Genomic DNA, 17,621 nt, shown 5'->3' on the forward strand with positions numbered 1-17,621 from the left:
TTCTACTGTTTTTCTGTCTTTTTGATTTTAAGTAAGCATTTTATATAATTCAGTTTTGACTCCTTTCTTAGAAGCACATCAGTTAAAATTACTTTATTAACCTTTTTAAATTGTTGCCACAGAGTCTGCAACTAAATTCTACTATCAACAATATACAACTGCATGGGTATTGTGTGTACTTCATATCAACAAAATAATCATTCCTTCTTATTCCTAGTATCATTCATGTATCATTAATTTCATATAGAAGCATACATAGGCATATATACATATGTATAAGTATACATGATGAAATACAGTGTTGCTGTTACTATTTTGAAGAAACTGTTGTATATTAGATCAGTTAGAATTTAAAAAAAGTTTAAAAAAAATAGAAGTTTTCATTTTACCTTTACTATTCCTTCTTTAGTGCTCTTGGTTTTCTTTATATAGATCCAAGTTTCTGAACTTTATTATTTTCCTTCTTGCTAAAGAAATTTTGCTAACATTTTTTTGCACGCTAGGTCTACTAGCAACAGATACCCTCAGTTTTTGTCTGAGAAAGTTTATTTTTCCTTCACTTTTGAAAGATAATTTTTCAGAGTAGAGAACTTGAGGTTGCTGGGTTCCTCCCCTCCCCTACTCCATCACTTTAAATTTTTTACTCCATTCTCTTGCATGGTTTCTGATCAGATCAGAAAATCAGATGTAATTCTTATCTTACTTCCATTCTTGGTATTGTGTTTTTTCCCTTTGGTTTCTTATCGGAATTTTTTGTTATATTTGATTTTCTTTAATTTGAAAATGATATACCTAGGTATAGTTTATTTTGACTTTTATCTTGATTGGTGTTCTCTGAGTTTTCTGAATATGTGGTTTGGTTTCTAATAAAAATTTTGGGGGAAATTCTTAATCATTGTTTTTAAAAAATATTTCTTCTGTTCCTTTCTAGTATTCTTCTCCTTCTGGTATTCCCATTTTGTGTACGTTATACATTTTGTAGTTGTCCCACAGCCCTTGGTATTCTTTTTCTTTTTTTAGTTTTTGTTCTCTTTGGTTTTGGGTTTTTGAGGACTCTGTTGATATATACTTGAGATTACAGATTTTTCCTCACCCATGTTCAGTCTACTAATATTCCCATCAAACACACTTCTCATTTCTTTCACAGTATTTTTTACTGATAGCATTTCTTTTTTGTTCTTAGGAATTCCATCTCTCTGCTTTTACATTGTCCATTTGTTCTTTTATGATGTCTCTTTTATCCATTAGAGCCCTTACCATAAGGGCTTAACATAATTTTTTCTTGAGAGTCAGACACCATGGACTTGGTAAAAGGAACTGCTGTAAATAGGCCTGTAGGAATGTGGTGGTGAGGTGTTGGGGAGAGAAAGCATCCTTAGCCTTGTGATTAAATACTGTTTTTTTGTTTGTTTGTTTGTTTTTAGTCAGTTTATGCCACTGAACTATAAACTTCACAAGTGTTTCTCAGGGTTTTTTTTTAGCCCCATTGGGTGGGAAAAGATGACTGTAGTTGGCTATAGTTAGATATTTCCCTTCTCTCAGTCAGTTGGGCTCTTAAAATACCTCAGCAGGTTAGGATTGGTTAACTAGTTTCTCCTGAAGGCAGGCCTTGTTAACAGATTGCTCTGGTATATTTCAAATTCATTTTCCTTTCCCCTGGAAAGCCTGGGAGGAGAAGAATAAATGAAACAAGATGGGATTGGGAGGGAGACAAACCATAAGTGACTTTTTCTGTTGCTTATTAAGAAAATCTGGTTGATCTCCTGGAAATAAATCATACTACAAATGTAGAGTCCTCTCTATGGAGCGGCTGAAACCACTGAGATTCTGGCAATTTGTCAATTACAGTTCAGTTTTCCCTACCTGGACACTGTTTGCCATAGTGATTTCCATTTGTGTGTCTCTACTCCAATAATCCATGACTCCCTATAGTTTGCTCTTTGTCTCCCAAATTTTTAGGGCATCGGTTTGCCTTGTTCTTCTCCTCTCTTATTGGATCCTAGAAGAGCTGTTGATATATATCAGTTTGTTTAGCTTTTTACTTGATAGAATGCATGGGCTTTTTTGGATTCCAGGATTTTTACTTTCAGAACCAGAAACCTCTATGTTGATTTGTTTCATCTCTCTTTTACTACTGGTTTGCCCTGAATTTGAACAGCATTATAGAAGTGTGCAGCACAGTGAGGAAATTGAAGGACTAGCGTTTTGACAGCAGAAATGAGAAGAAGGGCCCCACAACCAGAAATTATTGGGGAAATCATGGAAAGGGAAGAACCTGGGAAGTTGCTCAATAACATTATGTATGAATTCAGCTCTGAGCCGTATCTTTGTGATTTTGATCCAAATTAGACATCTAACCGTTACAGTAAAGCAAGATAAAGAATCAAAAGTCATTCAGGCTGGAAAGGAAAAGAATCGAACTGTCCCTTTTACAGATGACATGATTGTCTATGTAAAAAATTCTTAAGGATTAATACACTCAAAATTCTAGTAAGCAAATTCAGGAAATTTGCAAGAGACAAGTTTTTCATACAAAAATAAATTATTTCTGTGCATTAACAATGTATAGTAGGATACCAAGTGAAAAATACCTTTAACAATAGCTTCAGAAATTGAAGTAAGTAAGTTAAGTATTGAAAATATCAATGTCCAAAACATGTAAGGATCTGTGTGCTGAAATCTATAAATCGCTGATGAAAGAAATGAAAGTATTAATTAAATGATGAGATGTATTGTGCTCATGTATAGGAAGACACAAAATAGTAAAGATGTCATTGAAGAGACCTATAGATTCAACACAATACCAATTAAGATCCTGGCTAGCTTTGTTGGTTGATATACGCAAGGCGATTCTAAAATTTATATGAAAAGATAAAGTAACAAGAATAGCTGAAATGACTTTGAAGAAGAATAAAGTTGAGGGAATAATACTTACTGGCTTTAAGATGTACTATAAAGCTCTAAGAAAGAATATAGTATATGATATCAGCAAGGTGATAGACACATGTATCTATACAACAGAATAAAGTCTAGAAATAGTCTTGCACATGTATGGACAATTGATTTGTAGCAAAGGTGCAAAATCAGTCTAAGGGAGGAAGGATAGTTATATGCCAAAAAATGGTTCCTGACCTAACCTCACACCTTAAAAAAATTAACTCAAAATTAACTCTAAATCTAAAATATAAAACTATTAAACATGTAGAAGAAAACATATAGGGCAGAATCTTTGTGATCTAAACTAGGCAACATCATTTTAGACATGATAATAGAAGGATGTACATAAAAGACAAAAATTGATAAATTTGACTTGGACTTCATTAAAGTTAAAATCTTTTAGTTTTCCAAAGATGCAACAAAAAGACATGTTACAGACTGGAGGAAGATGGTAGAAAAATTTTTACTTGACAAAAGACTATATCAAAAATATGTAAAGAAGTCCCTTAAGCTTTAATAGTGGGAAAACATAAAATTCAATTTAAAAAATGGGCTTAAACTTGAACAGACACTTGACCCAAGAGGATATAAGGATGTCAAAATAGTACATGAAAAGATGTTCAGCATCATTAGTCAATAGGGTAATATATATTAAAACTAGTTTAAGATATAGCTACACACTTAGTAGAATAGCCAAAATAGAAAATACTTATGGTGCCAAATGCTAGCAAGGATGAGAAGCAACTGGAATAGATTACTGGTGCTATTGCCAAGTGGTACAGCCACTCTGGCAGTTTGGCAGTTTATTACAAAGTTAAACATACACAGTTACCTTTTTATTCAGCCTCTCTCCTCATAGGTTTGCATTTATGAGAAATGAGTGAAAACTTGTGTTCCCACAGCAGCCTTTATATGAATATTTATAATAGTCCTATTCATAATTGTTAACTAGTACAACTCAGATGTACACAAACTGTGGTAATCCATTTGTAAAATGAAATACTAGTCGGCAATTAGAGGAATAAACTCTTGGACATACACAACTACTTGGGATGCATCTCAAAGGCAATATATTGAGGTCGGAAAGACAGACTCAGAAGGTTGCATACTATATGATTCAAGTTATAGGACATTGTTCAAATGTCAGAACTGTAGTGATAGATAAGAGATGAGTAGTTATTCAAGATGATGGGAGTTGGAAGGATGTGATTATAAAGCTGAGAAGGTTTTTCTTGGTGTGATGGAACTGATCTATCTTGATTGTGGTGCAGTTATACAAATCTACAATTCTGACATTTTTAGAATTGTATACACAAACACAAAAGAAAAGAAAGAATAAAAAAAAAAGTCAGGCTTTTTTTGCCCAATTATTTAAAAGATAATTAAAAACAACAGAAAATTCCTATAAAGCCTGAATACGAAATAATTATTTCAGCTTTTTGTGCAGTCAGCTGTTACTGTTTTCCTTATTGGATAATTTTAGCACCTCCAGGGTGTACTTTTTAACCCTGCTTCTGTTAAATAGGCTGGGCTTGGCTGAAAATGGAGCCAGCACCAGGATAAAGGACTGGCCATTTGGCCTCCCTGCTGTGGCATATTTTGATCTTGAATGGCATTGGAGGATGCATGCATAGTTAAGGTCACACATGTGTTATTATGACCTCTCTGTCTCACTTTTGAAATTTTGAGCTACTTGGGTGTTAGGAGGTTACATCATGAAATTTCTGAAGTATTCATGTATCCAATGGATTACACATTACTGTAGTATGTTTACTCAATTTTCATAAAGGGACAAGCACATTTAGAGTATTATAAGTGGTCATTTTTCAGTGGGAATTAAATTGAAAACAGTAGGCTTTGAGAGTTATTTCTGCTACAATAGAGCCTTTTTAGTAAGTATCTTTTGGCTTTTTAGAGTTATGAATGGAGCTGATCAAAAGGCTATTTTGTTCTCAAACTATGTTAATACCAGTAGATACTATATAATAACATAAAACTATGTCATAAGAGGTTTCAAATAAGTTCCTTTAGAAGTAAAAATTTTAAAATTTTGTTTCCTACATAAGAAAGGTTTTGAGATATTTCAGTTATAAGTTTATAAACTTGGACTTTTTGGCTATATTTGGTCAGAAATAACATAGCAGATGAAACATAAAGTCATAATCTGTTACCAGAAGAAGGTAAAAATGTGTAATAGCCTGATTAAAATAGGGCCTTTAAAGAATACTCTTAAATAGCCATGACAGTATCAGCAATTCCAATTTATAAGGCTGCCTGTTTCCTTATCAGGCTGTAAGAAAAGGTAGAAATTACTGAGATATTTAATGGCTAAAGGCAGGCTTAGTGATTTCATGTGCAACCGGTGTGTTCCATCTGTCCTTACATTTTACTGTGCTGCATTTCACTGTTTTCCTTATTTGACTCTGCAGATAAATGTATTTTACTTATTTCAGCATGTATCTCCACTTGATGTCTGAACTGATGAATGTGACAGTTTGCCTATCAGGTTCATTGCATTCATAGGCAGGTAGGCAGTGTTCTTTTAAGAGCGCATCTTCAGGAATACATTGTCTAAAAGTGACCATTAGATGTACCTGTAATTAGAAATTTTGGTTTAGAGCTTTCTGATTTTGAACTGTGAAGGAATTTAACTCTTCTAACTTTTGTGAGGCTTATTTTTCCCTGTGTGTCACTAGAAATTAATTGCGTTGAGTGAGAGATTATCTTGAGTATGGACTTGAGTTGATTTCTTTTACAGTTTTGTTCCTGCTGTGATCACTCTCATCTCAGAAAAGTTTTCTAGTCAAAAACATAGCATAGAAACAAAGGTATTAGATATTTTGTATAATTTTAATCATCCTTTGCAAGATTTCAATATATCTTAATAACAAATTAGGCTACATGAAAGATGAAACCTTAGAAAAAGTCAAGAGTTACCCTTACTGGGACCTTAATCTCAATGGAACTTAATCTGCTTCTGAGTTTGTTATGGCAATTACTTAGTCCATAGTGTTTCTTAAGATATTAAAAACACCCTTTTAAAAGGGAAAGAGGTGTTGGATCTTGGGCAGTCTTTAATTTTTTACATTATATACATTATTTACATTATATCAGTATATTTAAGCAGTTCATCTAACTGAGGTACTTGGCTTGTTTCAGTACAAAGCAGATTGAAAAGTCAGTTTTCTATATTCTAAGAACTTGTCTTTGAACTGAACTTAGGTTACATATTCAATCTTAATAATTTCTGTTATATATTAGGTCTCTCCTTAGGATATATTACATCTTTAAATAATGAAATATATCAAAGATAATAAAACTTTTAGGACCACATGACATGAGTTGTCCACACTAGTTACTTTCAAAAAATAAATAATGGACAAACTGAAACAGATAAAGTTACATTAAAATCAAATCCAAATCTATATATAAATTTTAATGGAACCTAAATATAGTACATATTTTTCATTAGAAACAGAAATTAGTCATGTTCATGCATAGTTATTAAATATTCTCAGGTATTTGTGGGCGAAAACTATGTGGGATTCTTTAATAATATGGACCAGAAAGCTCTAGAGAGATAATAAATATGCTGTCATTAGAGGTATTATTATACTATTTTCTTCATTTTTCCTAAGGCCTAGCACTTTATGTTACTTGAAATGAATACTATTGTCTAATTTAATGGGAGCTTTCTAAGAACTGGAAGATGGTAATTATATTTTAAAAATAACAGTATAGATTGTTAGTGTCGTTTTCCTTAAAGGGAGACAGGATTATTAAACACCCTTAACTATTCCTGAAGTAGAATTGCTACGTATAGAACGTGATATGTTATAGTACTGTCTATTGAAAAGTTTAGCAATTTTATTTTATGAGCTAAAAGTTACTATGCTTTTTTTTGTCAAGTAAAAGATTCCATGAAAATCTGTTTCTAGGTATTGCTATACTTTTCAAGAGAATCTTCTATGTTGTGTATACTAGTCTTGGCTGACACAGATACTTGGTTTTGGGTTATCCTATATACTTAGATCCTCTGCAGATGAACTGATGTGTCTAGACAGGAAGTGGTATGTAGGAGATATAGGAATGGGCTGAAGTATCCTTTATATTTGCCTTTGTATCTAGGGGAGTTGGAAATAGGCAAGAATGGAGAGAAATTTTGTATGGCAGTACACAGAATTTTGCAAGTTTATTGTGAGCCCCGCAGCAATCCGATGCATTTTAGTTACTGGTAAGTTTGTTAAATTATGTTTGAAAATGTAACTCTTCGAAGATGGCCATCTATTTACTATTACATCCACCATGTCAAATATACCTATTTTAAAGATTTTTTTTTTTAAGATGTGGTATTGCTATTGCATTCAGTTTTAGGTATAAATGTAAAATACTTTTGCTAGTGAATGCATTTGACTTTTCAATTGTAGCTAAAACGGAAGTGAAATTAACTTTATATGGGTTAGCATAGTCATGTGTTAAGATTTGGGAATAAAATTAATATTTCCAATTTTGTAATGGAACTCCACTGTGAAGAGAAGTCTGAGCTTATTCCTTAGATGTTTGAGAAAGAGTAGTGCTTCTGATAGAAAAGAATAAGAAAATCCATGGTAATTTTATATAGAGGGTGATTTATTATAAAAAATATATTTTTGCATTTTTTTTAATGGACCATAGGAGCCATAGGCATTTCTTTTTGGCAGTGCTGGTTTTTAGGAATTTTAGTCATCTTTCCCCCTACATCATTAAGTTAAGTGTAGTTAAGAATTCCATGAAAAGATTAGGACATTGTGTAATCTCTGTGCAGTAGTTTATTTATTCTTCTCAAACATTTAGGTAGAAGTATTTTGTGCAGTAGTACCTGTGCAGTTATTTGTGAAGTGGATTTTATCATTGATACAATTCATTAAAAATGAATAGATTGCCTAATAGCTGTTCTTCCTTACAGAAACATTAAAAAAATCCCCAGAGATTCTTTGGTAGTTGTGGTTTATTTGTAAATGTCTAACTTTAGGACAAGGTAAAAGGACATCTTTGACTTGTGATACCAGTTAACTTTTTTTGTGTGGTTTAAAGAAATAGAGCCAATCAATGTAATTCAATTTTAATTTCCTGTAATGAAGTACTTTATTTCCAGATATACTCCAGTTTTTTTCTGACTGATGTCATGTAACCCATTAAACTATTAGTTTTTATAATAACAATAATTTTGCTATTGATTCTTTCAATGACAATATTTCTGATTTGAACAAGAATAGTCACATTATCGGAGAAATGTGTTGTCAATTCTATTGAAACCAGAAGAGAGTAACTTGAGAGAATAAAATCACTTTTGGACTTTAGTTTTTTCTAGTTTCCTCTTTAACAGATTTTCTTAATTCCTTGCAGTAATGAGTACTGGTGAATTTAAAATATATTTAGAAATTTGTGGTTTTACTCTTTCTTGTGAATATAAATAGGTAATTTAGGGTACATTACAAAACACAGCAAATAGATATTTTAATTGCTGATGAAGTTTGGCTTGTCACTTATTATAAAGTACAATAACCATATACAATGAAGGAATATATATTTTCTTAATTAGGAATGCCATTGTGTATTAATGCTGCTAGTTGAAAAATTCTCAGTATAACTTTGTGAAGTAATATATTATCAAAGCTTAATTCAATGCAGTCATTATTTTTCTTTTGTTTTCTTCTTTCATTCAACAGACACATTAAGGGCTTTATCTTTGGGCACTTATCTTTGTGTGCTTTTGTGTGTTTGTGTATACATTGTGTAATTAACTGCCACTTTCATTTCAATATTATACAGATCATTTGTTTTTCTGTTCCTGTGAGCTTTCCTGAGGGCATATATGGACATATTAAATAACATGTTGCCTATTTCTCTGGATATTTTCTAAAAAAAAAAATAAGATTTTTTGAAAAATAGGTCTAAATGAAAAGTTTATTTCAAAAACAAGTGTGTTTTTCCAAAGCAATATCACATACGTATTTAAAATTCTCTAAGATAGTATGTTCTTTAAAAGAATATTATGATGAAAGTCTTTATTGTGGAGAATTGATGTATTTGTGCGCATGTTTCTTATGTTAGATTTACTTGAAGCAGGTAATGTACATATGTGCGGATGACCTTCAGTGTTTGACTATGGAATATAAAAAAAATGCATTTATGTTTTGATTTATGATTCTTAATTTTAAAGAGATGAGACTAGTTTTCTCATGCTTGTGAGAAAATATATTCCTGTACAATATAAAATATAATAATCTTTGTCAGCAAAATTAGATTAGATTTGAATTTGGTTGTTATCTTTTGGCATAATAAAATTCTGAAATGGAACACTTTGTTTATAATCAGCATTTGATGATTACATAATGAAAATTATTTGTACTTTACATGCAGTGCTACTCTTTTGGCATTCCTGGTTGAACTACTTAAAAGTTCAGTAGCCATGCAAGAACAGATGCTCGGTGGAAAAGGCTTTTTAGTCATTGGCTACTTACTTGAAAAGGTAAGCGATATGTGTTGATGGTTTTATTGTGTTATGTTCATAGCTGAACTGACAACCCCTAACTATATTTTCTCTATGCTTTCTCTTTTCATGTACTACTCATTATTGTTGGCTCATTCACAAATATTTACTTTTATATTTTGCAGTGAGACTTAAGTGTAGACATTGAATTAAATTGGGAGCAGGGAATCTATATAAATAAGGAATTTTGAGTAAAGATAGAAACTAAAGAAATCTTTTTTCCTCTGTCTTTATTTCAAAGTTACAAGTATTTCCCCTTAATTCTTTTATCTAGTTGTTTCTTTGCTATTTTTACATTCAAACTAGGTTTCTTAGAAAAGTTTTGTCCATTTTATTTTACATGGATTTTCTAAATTTTTATTTTACATGGATTTCCTTAATTGTTCAGTTATAAAGTGAACAATCTTTCTTTTGTAATAAGCAAGACAATAGTTTGTGATTTGTCTCTGCTTTTCATATATGTGATTATTTAAGGTAGCTTTTCTCTAATCACTACATAATATAAGCAATACAAATTAGAAGGGCTTAATTTTCCTCATTTTGTGCCATTTTTGTCTTTCTTTTTTCTTTTTTTTTTTTTTTTAATGACCTTTGCTTTAGTCACAACTGTACTAATTCTGGTAATGAATCCTGGGTTTCTGATTATGGTCTCATAAGAATCTGGTTGTATCATGTGATTTCTTTTCAAAATTAAAGGGGAAGGTCATGAATACAAGTATTGGCCTTTTTCTTTCCTAAGGATAATCTGTCATCCACATTAGTTCTCTCAAACCTGTTCCATCAGTTAACTCTAACACCGAGCTGCTCTGAAAATGAACTGTTTGAGAAATAATAGAGGTGAGGTCTCAAGTTAGAGGAATAAAATTATTTTTCCCTTCAGAAATAATATTGAGAAGACTTTTGGAGATAGTTTTTAAACTCAGATTGCTCTGCCTTTGAAATCCTATAACCTATCTTTGCTTCGAAGTAAGTATTCTTTCTTGAAGGACTGGTGATTGAGGAGTGGTATGTTATTAAATAGATCAGTCATTGGCAGCATTTCTTTACTGAAATAATTTTTTAGGGAAAATTAAGCTTCTCATTAGGATGTTTGGTTTTATGGACAACTATTATTTTCTATCTAGAGTATTAAGAATTGTTTAGAAGATTTTATGTTGAAATATGTTTTACATGAATTAGGTATTATGAAATGCCTTTGTGATATTACTGTGTATGACAAGATCAGTAACAGGAGCTACCCCTTGAATATACTTTTCATCTATTTGCTGTGAGTTTACCAGTATAATTCTAAAGTGAGCATTCCTTTATAGTTAAAACTTAGCTTAAAATAAGAAATTCATTGAGGGGTACCTGGTTAGCTCCATCAGTAGAGCATGTGACTCTTGATGTCAGGGTTCCAGGTTTGAGCCTCAAGTTAGACATAGATATTACTTAAAAATAAAATCTTAAAAAAATTTTAAAAATTAGAAATTCAGTAAATGGACTTTAAATTAAAAAAAGACATTATAATCAGTTCTTCTTCTTTCTCAAAATTAATATCCTTAAAATTATATTGTCAAGTTTGGTATAAAATATTATTTCATTGTGGTTTTAATTTTTATTTTTGGAAAATTTAGGTAAGCTGGGACATATTATCATATTACTTATAGTACATCCACTTTTTCTTTTTTGTGGAGTAATTATTTATGTCTTTTGCCAGTTTGCCCAATTTCCTTTGAAGACCTCCCCACTCCTAGGCTACCTGAAATCTACTTTGGACTCTGATTTGGTGTTCTCTAGATATTTCATATAAGTGAGATCATATATTTGTCTTTTTGTATCTCATTTCATGTGTCATAATGTGTATAACTTTGATCCATGTTGTAGCATGTATCAGTACTTTCATCCTTTTAATTTATATTAATTGTTGTATATGACACATTTTGTTTATAAATCCAAATGTCAATAGACATTGTGTTTTTCCCACCTTGGATGTTATGAATAAAGCTGCTGTGAATGTTCATGTACAAGTTTTTGTGTGGACATATATTTTTATTTCTCTTTGGTAGATACCTATCTGTGAATTGATTTGCTGGGTCCTATCATTACTTAATGTTTAAACACTTGAGAAACTGCCAGATTGTTTTCCAAAGTGGCTCCATCATTTTACATTTTCATCAGCAGTGTGTTAGGTTTCTAGTTTTTTTCACATCCTTGCCAACATTTGTTAATTGTCTTTTTTTTATTCTAGCTTGTCCTAGTGGGTGTGAAATGACATATCATTTTTTATCTGCAGTTATGTGATGTCTAATCATGTTTAGTATCTTTTCATGTGCTTATTGGCTATTTGTATATTTTCTTTAGAGAAATGTCTTTTAAAAATTTTTGCCCATTAAAAACATTGTATTTTCTTTTCATTATTGAATTGTAGCAATTTTTTATTCTGTACACCAATTTTGTTTGATATATGATTTGCAAAGATAGTCTTATAGTCTATAGATCAAATTATGTTTTAATTTGCCTTCCTGATGATAAATTAAGTTGAACATTTTCATACATTGTCTTTTGGTAGTTATCCTTTTTTGGTAAACACCTGTTCAGAGTGTTTGCCCTTTTTCATTTGAATTGTCTATCATTTTTTTATTGATTTGTGGAAATTCTGTTTTTATGACAGATATGAGACCTTTGTTGGGTATGTATCATGAATATCACTTTCTTGTGGCTTGCTTTTCCATTCTGTTAATGACGTTTTGGTGAATGGAAGTCCTTAATTATAATAGATGTCATGTTTCATTTTCTTTTATGATTATCCCATTTTGGACACTAATGTATCCCAAAGCCACAAGACTATTCTATGTTTTCTTCCTAAAGTTTTGTTTTACTTTTCACATTTCTATTTACAGTCCATCTAGAATTAAATTTTGTGTAGGGCATGAGGCATAAGGTCAGATTTCTCTTTTAACCTCAAATATGTAGTAGCGAGCTGGCCTGGTACTGTTTATTGAAGTTGACTTCCCACTGTATCACAATTTAATTTTTGCTATGAATCTGATGACCATTATATAAATGGGATCATTTCCAGAATTGATCTGTTGTGGGTTTTCCCATTTGAGGCAGTACAGCATTATCATAATTTGTATGCCTTTTTAGTGTATTTTGATATCTCATAGTATTTGATATCTCATAGTGTGTCAACTAGTTTTATTGGTCTTCGAGATTGCTTTGGCTATTCTTGGGTTTTTGCTTTTATGCACACACAAATATAAATGTAAATTTATATACATATATAAATATATATAAATACACATACACACATATATATATTCCTTTCAATTTCCATCAAAAATGCTAGAATTTTCATTGTATTATACTGATATCTTGATATTAAACCATCCAGTTCATACATTTAGTGTTTTCTTCTATTTATTTAGATCTCTTTGGTAGTTTTCTGTGTTGAAAACTTTCTTTTTCTAGATTTATTTCTAGATAACTTGAGGTTTTTCAAATGTTGGTTTTTATATTTGTCCCAGAAATATAGAAATATAATTGGTATTTATATCAACCTTTATATACTCTTCTTTTATATTGCTCTTTTTCTATTAATTCTAGTAGTTCATTGATTTCTCAGAAGCATTTGATATATAGAAAATCTCGTCATCGGAGAATGGCAGTTTTATTTTTTTCTTTCCAGTATTTATTCTTTTATGTTTTTCCTTGATATTGTACTAAGACTTCCAGTAGAGTGCTGAACAGAAGTTGTAATAGTGAGCATCCCTATCATATTTCAGATCTCATATGCAAAGCTTTCAATAATCATCCACTAAGTATGGCTTATGCTGTAGGTTACTTTTGTAGATTTTTAAATCAAATTAAGAAGCTCTCTACTACAAGTTTGCTAAGAGTTTTTTTTTTAATCATAAATAGGTGCTAAATTTTATCAAACACCTTTTTTGCATTATTTGAGATAATTATGATGTTTCTTCAATTTTTTCTTAGTTTAGTGAACTACATTAATTGCTTTTCATATGTTAATCCATCCCTATATTCCTGGAGCCCTATTTAGCTTTAGATCCACCCCTATTCCATTCAGTATTTTTTCCTTAAAATGGCTCATGTCAGTGTCACCAGTAGTCTTACATTCTTACATCTAAAGATTCTCAGTTTTCATCTTACTTGACCTATTAACATTTTCATTCTAAAAGTCTTTCCTTTTTTAAATGCTCTTTTCACTTGTATTTTGTGACAGCATTCTTTCTTTGTTTTCTTCCTACTTCCTTGGTCTCCTGTTTCATTCTTTCCTACTAGTGCCTCTTCTTTCTAAATTTTAAAGACTGATTTTCCTCTCAAATGTTTCATTCCTCAGTTTTCTCTTACTTAATAGCATTGCCATTCACTAAGTAGTTCAGACCAAAAATTTTAATCTTTTTGACTCTTTTCACACACTAAGTTCATACCCTCCTAATTATGTTGTCTTGGTATCAAAACATACCCAGAATGAGTGACTACTTCCTACTTAAAACCCTACTCCTTTCTGTATCACATTGATATCATCGTATTTCAAACAGTCATCTTTTCTTTCACTTTTGTTATCCACAATCTGTTTTTCACTTGCAGTCAGACTAGTCTTCCTAAAATGTCTCAGACCTTACTGCTCCATCCTTCTGAGGGTAAATTAACAATTCTCTTACCTCTGACATCATCTCTTATCATGTCCCTTCTTACTTTGTTGCAGACACACTGGCCATGCAAAGGCCTCTCTCTTTCCCTTAAAAACTAAAGTGTAAGCATGAGTCCATCTCAGGACTTTTGCATTTTCCCATTGCTTTCATTATTCTTTTTGTAGATATCCAAAATGGATTGGTTCTACACTTCATTTAGGATTTTGCTAATGACACCTTATCAGAGAAGTCTTCCCTGATCACTCTAAATAGAATACCACCCCTTCTTACATAACCATCAGTAACTGTCTCCCTCCTCTGCTAATTTTTTTACATCACGATTCTGACTTCTTTTTTTACTTGCTTATTTTCTGCTTCTTTTCACTGGAATGTAAGCTTCAGCTTAATGAAAGCAGGGACAGTATCACTTTTGTTCTCACCTTATTGCCACATCTTCGGCACCTAAAGAAAGAGTGCCTGCCTTAATAAATATTTGTTGGATTTAATTGAATAAGTGAAAAGCATTTGCATCCTTGTCTGAATACTTCAAAGCATATGTTTTTTACCTTCCCAGATGAACAGTCACACTTTTTTATTTTTAAAGATCAGTTGCGGGGCACCTAAGTACCTTAGTGGGTTAAGCCTTTGCCTTCCGTTCAGGTCAAGATCCCAGAGTTCTGGGATCCAGCCCTGCATGGGGCTTTCTGCTCAGCAGGGAGCGTGCTTCCTCCTCTCTCTCTGCCTGCTTCTCTGCCTACTTGTGATCTCCATCTATCAAGTAATAAATAAAATCTTTTAAAAAAAATATAAAGATCAGTTGCTGGGTTAATAGTATAGATAATAAAGATTCCATTTTTATTTTATCATCAACTAATAATTAGCTAATGGTTAACCGTCCCTTAGCTTTATCTCCTTGTCTCAGAAGGTATAATTTAGTTATCAAGGAAGGTAGTCTAATGATGAGAGGCTTTCTTATTCATTACATTTAGACTATTTCATAAACAAATTTTGAGGTACTTTGTTTTCTTTTGCCAAAATATGAGTTTGAAGGAAACTTAGAGGTTATCTGATGTATTCAATATTTTTGTTGTTGTTAATTAAAAAAAATGATTCAAAGTAGCTTAAACATTTAGCAATTATGCTTGCTAATGAAACTGGAAGTCTAGTGACAGGTAACTTATCACTTATAGTCCCAGCAGGAAACAGCACACTCAGACTTGGTTATGGAAAAGAGTTTAAGGCAAGGCTCTTTAAATGTTGTGAGCCTTGTTAAGGGAGATCAGCAAGGTTCGCAGAAGTGAGAGGAGTGAGTGTTTATCATAACTCAAAAAGAAAGTTACTATAGTTGTGGGAGAAATTGTACCTGACCAGAGTGTGGTCTTCAGTAAAAGAATATAGTATATTGGCCTGAAGGAGTAAAGCCAGGGTCCCTCCAACTTCATTTTCTTCTTGTCCTTTAATTTCCTGCTGGTGTCTCTAACAGTCCAACCCAACGGAAGCCAATAGCCAAGGGAGTTCCCAAGCACAGAAATAGGATGGGGAAAGTTGGGGAGTAGATCAGTATAGCCAGTAAAACATGTCCATTAAGTTGGACTTTAGAATTTTGTGCCTGAGTCTCAATTACGTCATCAAGAACCCACGGTTTTTCCTGTATGTCTGCTCGGCTACCCATACTCGTGATTTTATTTGCTGCTATAGCTACTATTCTTTGTGGTCCTAAGAAGGTTGCCAGGTCAGTTTAGTGCTATAGGCTCTCATATCCAGGTTGAGGATAGACAGAAGAGCTCCTTTCTCTCAGTTACTTAACAACATCCTTTCCTCCAATTTGATTGCTCAGGTTAAGTCTTGACCTACTTTCAATTATTTGCTGCCATGAAATTTCGATGAATCATTGTCTGCCTTTCTCCCCTCAAAAACAGCAACAGCAACAACAACACATAGGTTATTCATGTTGGGTTAGGTTTTTGGAGCCCAATTTTGGGATCCTGAAATGAATGAAATAGATGTTGAGGATCACCTACTTTATGATGTGCCTCTACTATTTAAAACAATTTCCCAAAATTTACTTCATAATATAATGTATGTCGTGTGTGTGTGTGTACGTGTGTGTATACACACACTGATTTCTGCAATAAAAACGAACATTTCTGGTGATCCCTTCCATTGTGGGCTGTTCTAAATGTGTGAAAGACCTCTTTTTACTGAATAGCAACTTGTCCCTATAACATCCATTGCTCCTGTTTGATTTAGTTACTTCTGAAGTGGATGCTATTTTTTCCAGGCTTCTGAAATTCTATTTCCAGATATGTTCCATCACAATTCATATAGCTCTTATCATACAGATTATATCTTCAATTATCACACAAAAGTAATGTCATATAGTTTTAATTTCAGAGCATGCATTTTACAGATTTGTAACTATCAATTAGACAAATATAACTTTTTTTTTAAAGATTTTATTTATTTATTTGTCAGAGAGAGAGAGAGCGGGAGCGAGCACAGGCAGACAGAGTGGAAGGCAGAGTCAGAAGGAGAAGCAGGCTCCCTGCGGAGCAAGGAGCCCGATGTGGGACTCGATCCCAGGATGCCGGGATCATGACCTGAGCCGAAGGCAGCCGTTTAACCAACTGAGCCACCCAGGCATCCCCAAATATAACTTTTTAAAATAGATTTATTTGAGAAATGAAAGCAAATATCAAAATAAAAGAAATTTAAAGCAATCTTGTGAACTAAACACTTTAAAACAGAGTTGGACATCTTTTATCTTCTCCTAATCAATGTTTTGTCTTATCTGTCCTATTCTTACTCTGTTCTTAAATTTAACATGAATTCAGTTAAATATCTGCTGAGGATTATGGCAGGTACCAGACAGAAAAAAAGATGAATAAGATATATCATCTTTTATTACAAGAAAGAAAGATATATGAATAATTAACAGTAATGGAAGGCAGAAGGAAGAAGTACTACTTATGGTAAAGATAACATGCTATTGGAGAGAACTTTAATTTTCTGCCTGATTGGATTTTTTTTTTTTCATTTATTATTTCTTGGTGTATTTTTTTCCATGACTTTATTTTTTTTTTATTTTTTATTTTAAATTTTTTATTTTTTATAAACATATATTTTTATCCCCAGGGGTACAGGTCTGTGAATCACCAGGTTTACACACTTCACAGCACTCACCAAAGCACATACCCTCCCCAATGTCCATAATCCCACCCCCTTCTCCCAAACCCCCTCCCCCCGGCAACCCTCAGTTTGTTTTGTGAGATTAAGAGTCACTTATGGTTTGTCTCCCTCCCAATCCCATCTTGTTTCATTTATTCTTCTTCTACCCACTTAAGCCTCCATGTTGCATCACCACTTCCTCATATCAGGGAGATCATATGATAGTTGTCTTTCTCTGCTTGACTTATTTCGCTAAGCATGATACGCTCTAGTTCCATCCATGTTGTTGCAAATGGCAAGATTTCATTTCTTTTGATGGCTGCATAGTATTCCATTGTGTATATATA

At 32.4% G+C, this 17,621-nt stretch overlaps 1 protein-coding gene across 3 annotated transcripts in view; it reads left to right on the forward strand.

Moving 5' to 3' along the window:
- Positions 1-17,621, forward strand: part of NBEA (neurobeachin) — a 682,324-nt gene that overhangs the window by 135,876 nt on the left and 528,827 nt on the right. For all 3 annotated transcript variants that reach the window (XM_059377712.1, XM_059377713.1, XM_059377714.1), the window contains exon 11: positions 9,340-9,448. In XM_059377712.1, the coding sequence (XP_059233695.1) occupies positions 9,340-9,448 (109 nt within the window). The remainder of the gene's footprint in view (positions 1-9,339; positions 9,449-17,621) is intronic.

The sequence above is a fragment of the Mustela nigripes genome, chromosome 15 (genome assembly GCF_022355385.1).
Source record: "Mustela nigripes isolate SB6536 chromosome 15, MUSNIG.SB6536, whole genome shotgun sequence".
Lineage (NCBI taxonomy): Eukaryota > Metazoa > Chordata > Mammalia > Carnivora > Mustelidae > Mustela > Mustela nigripes.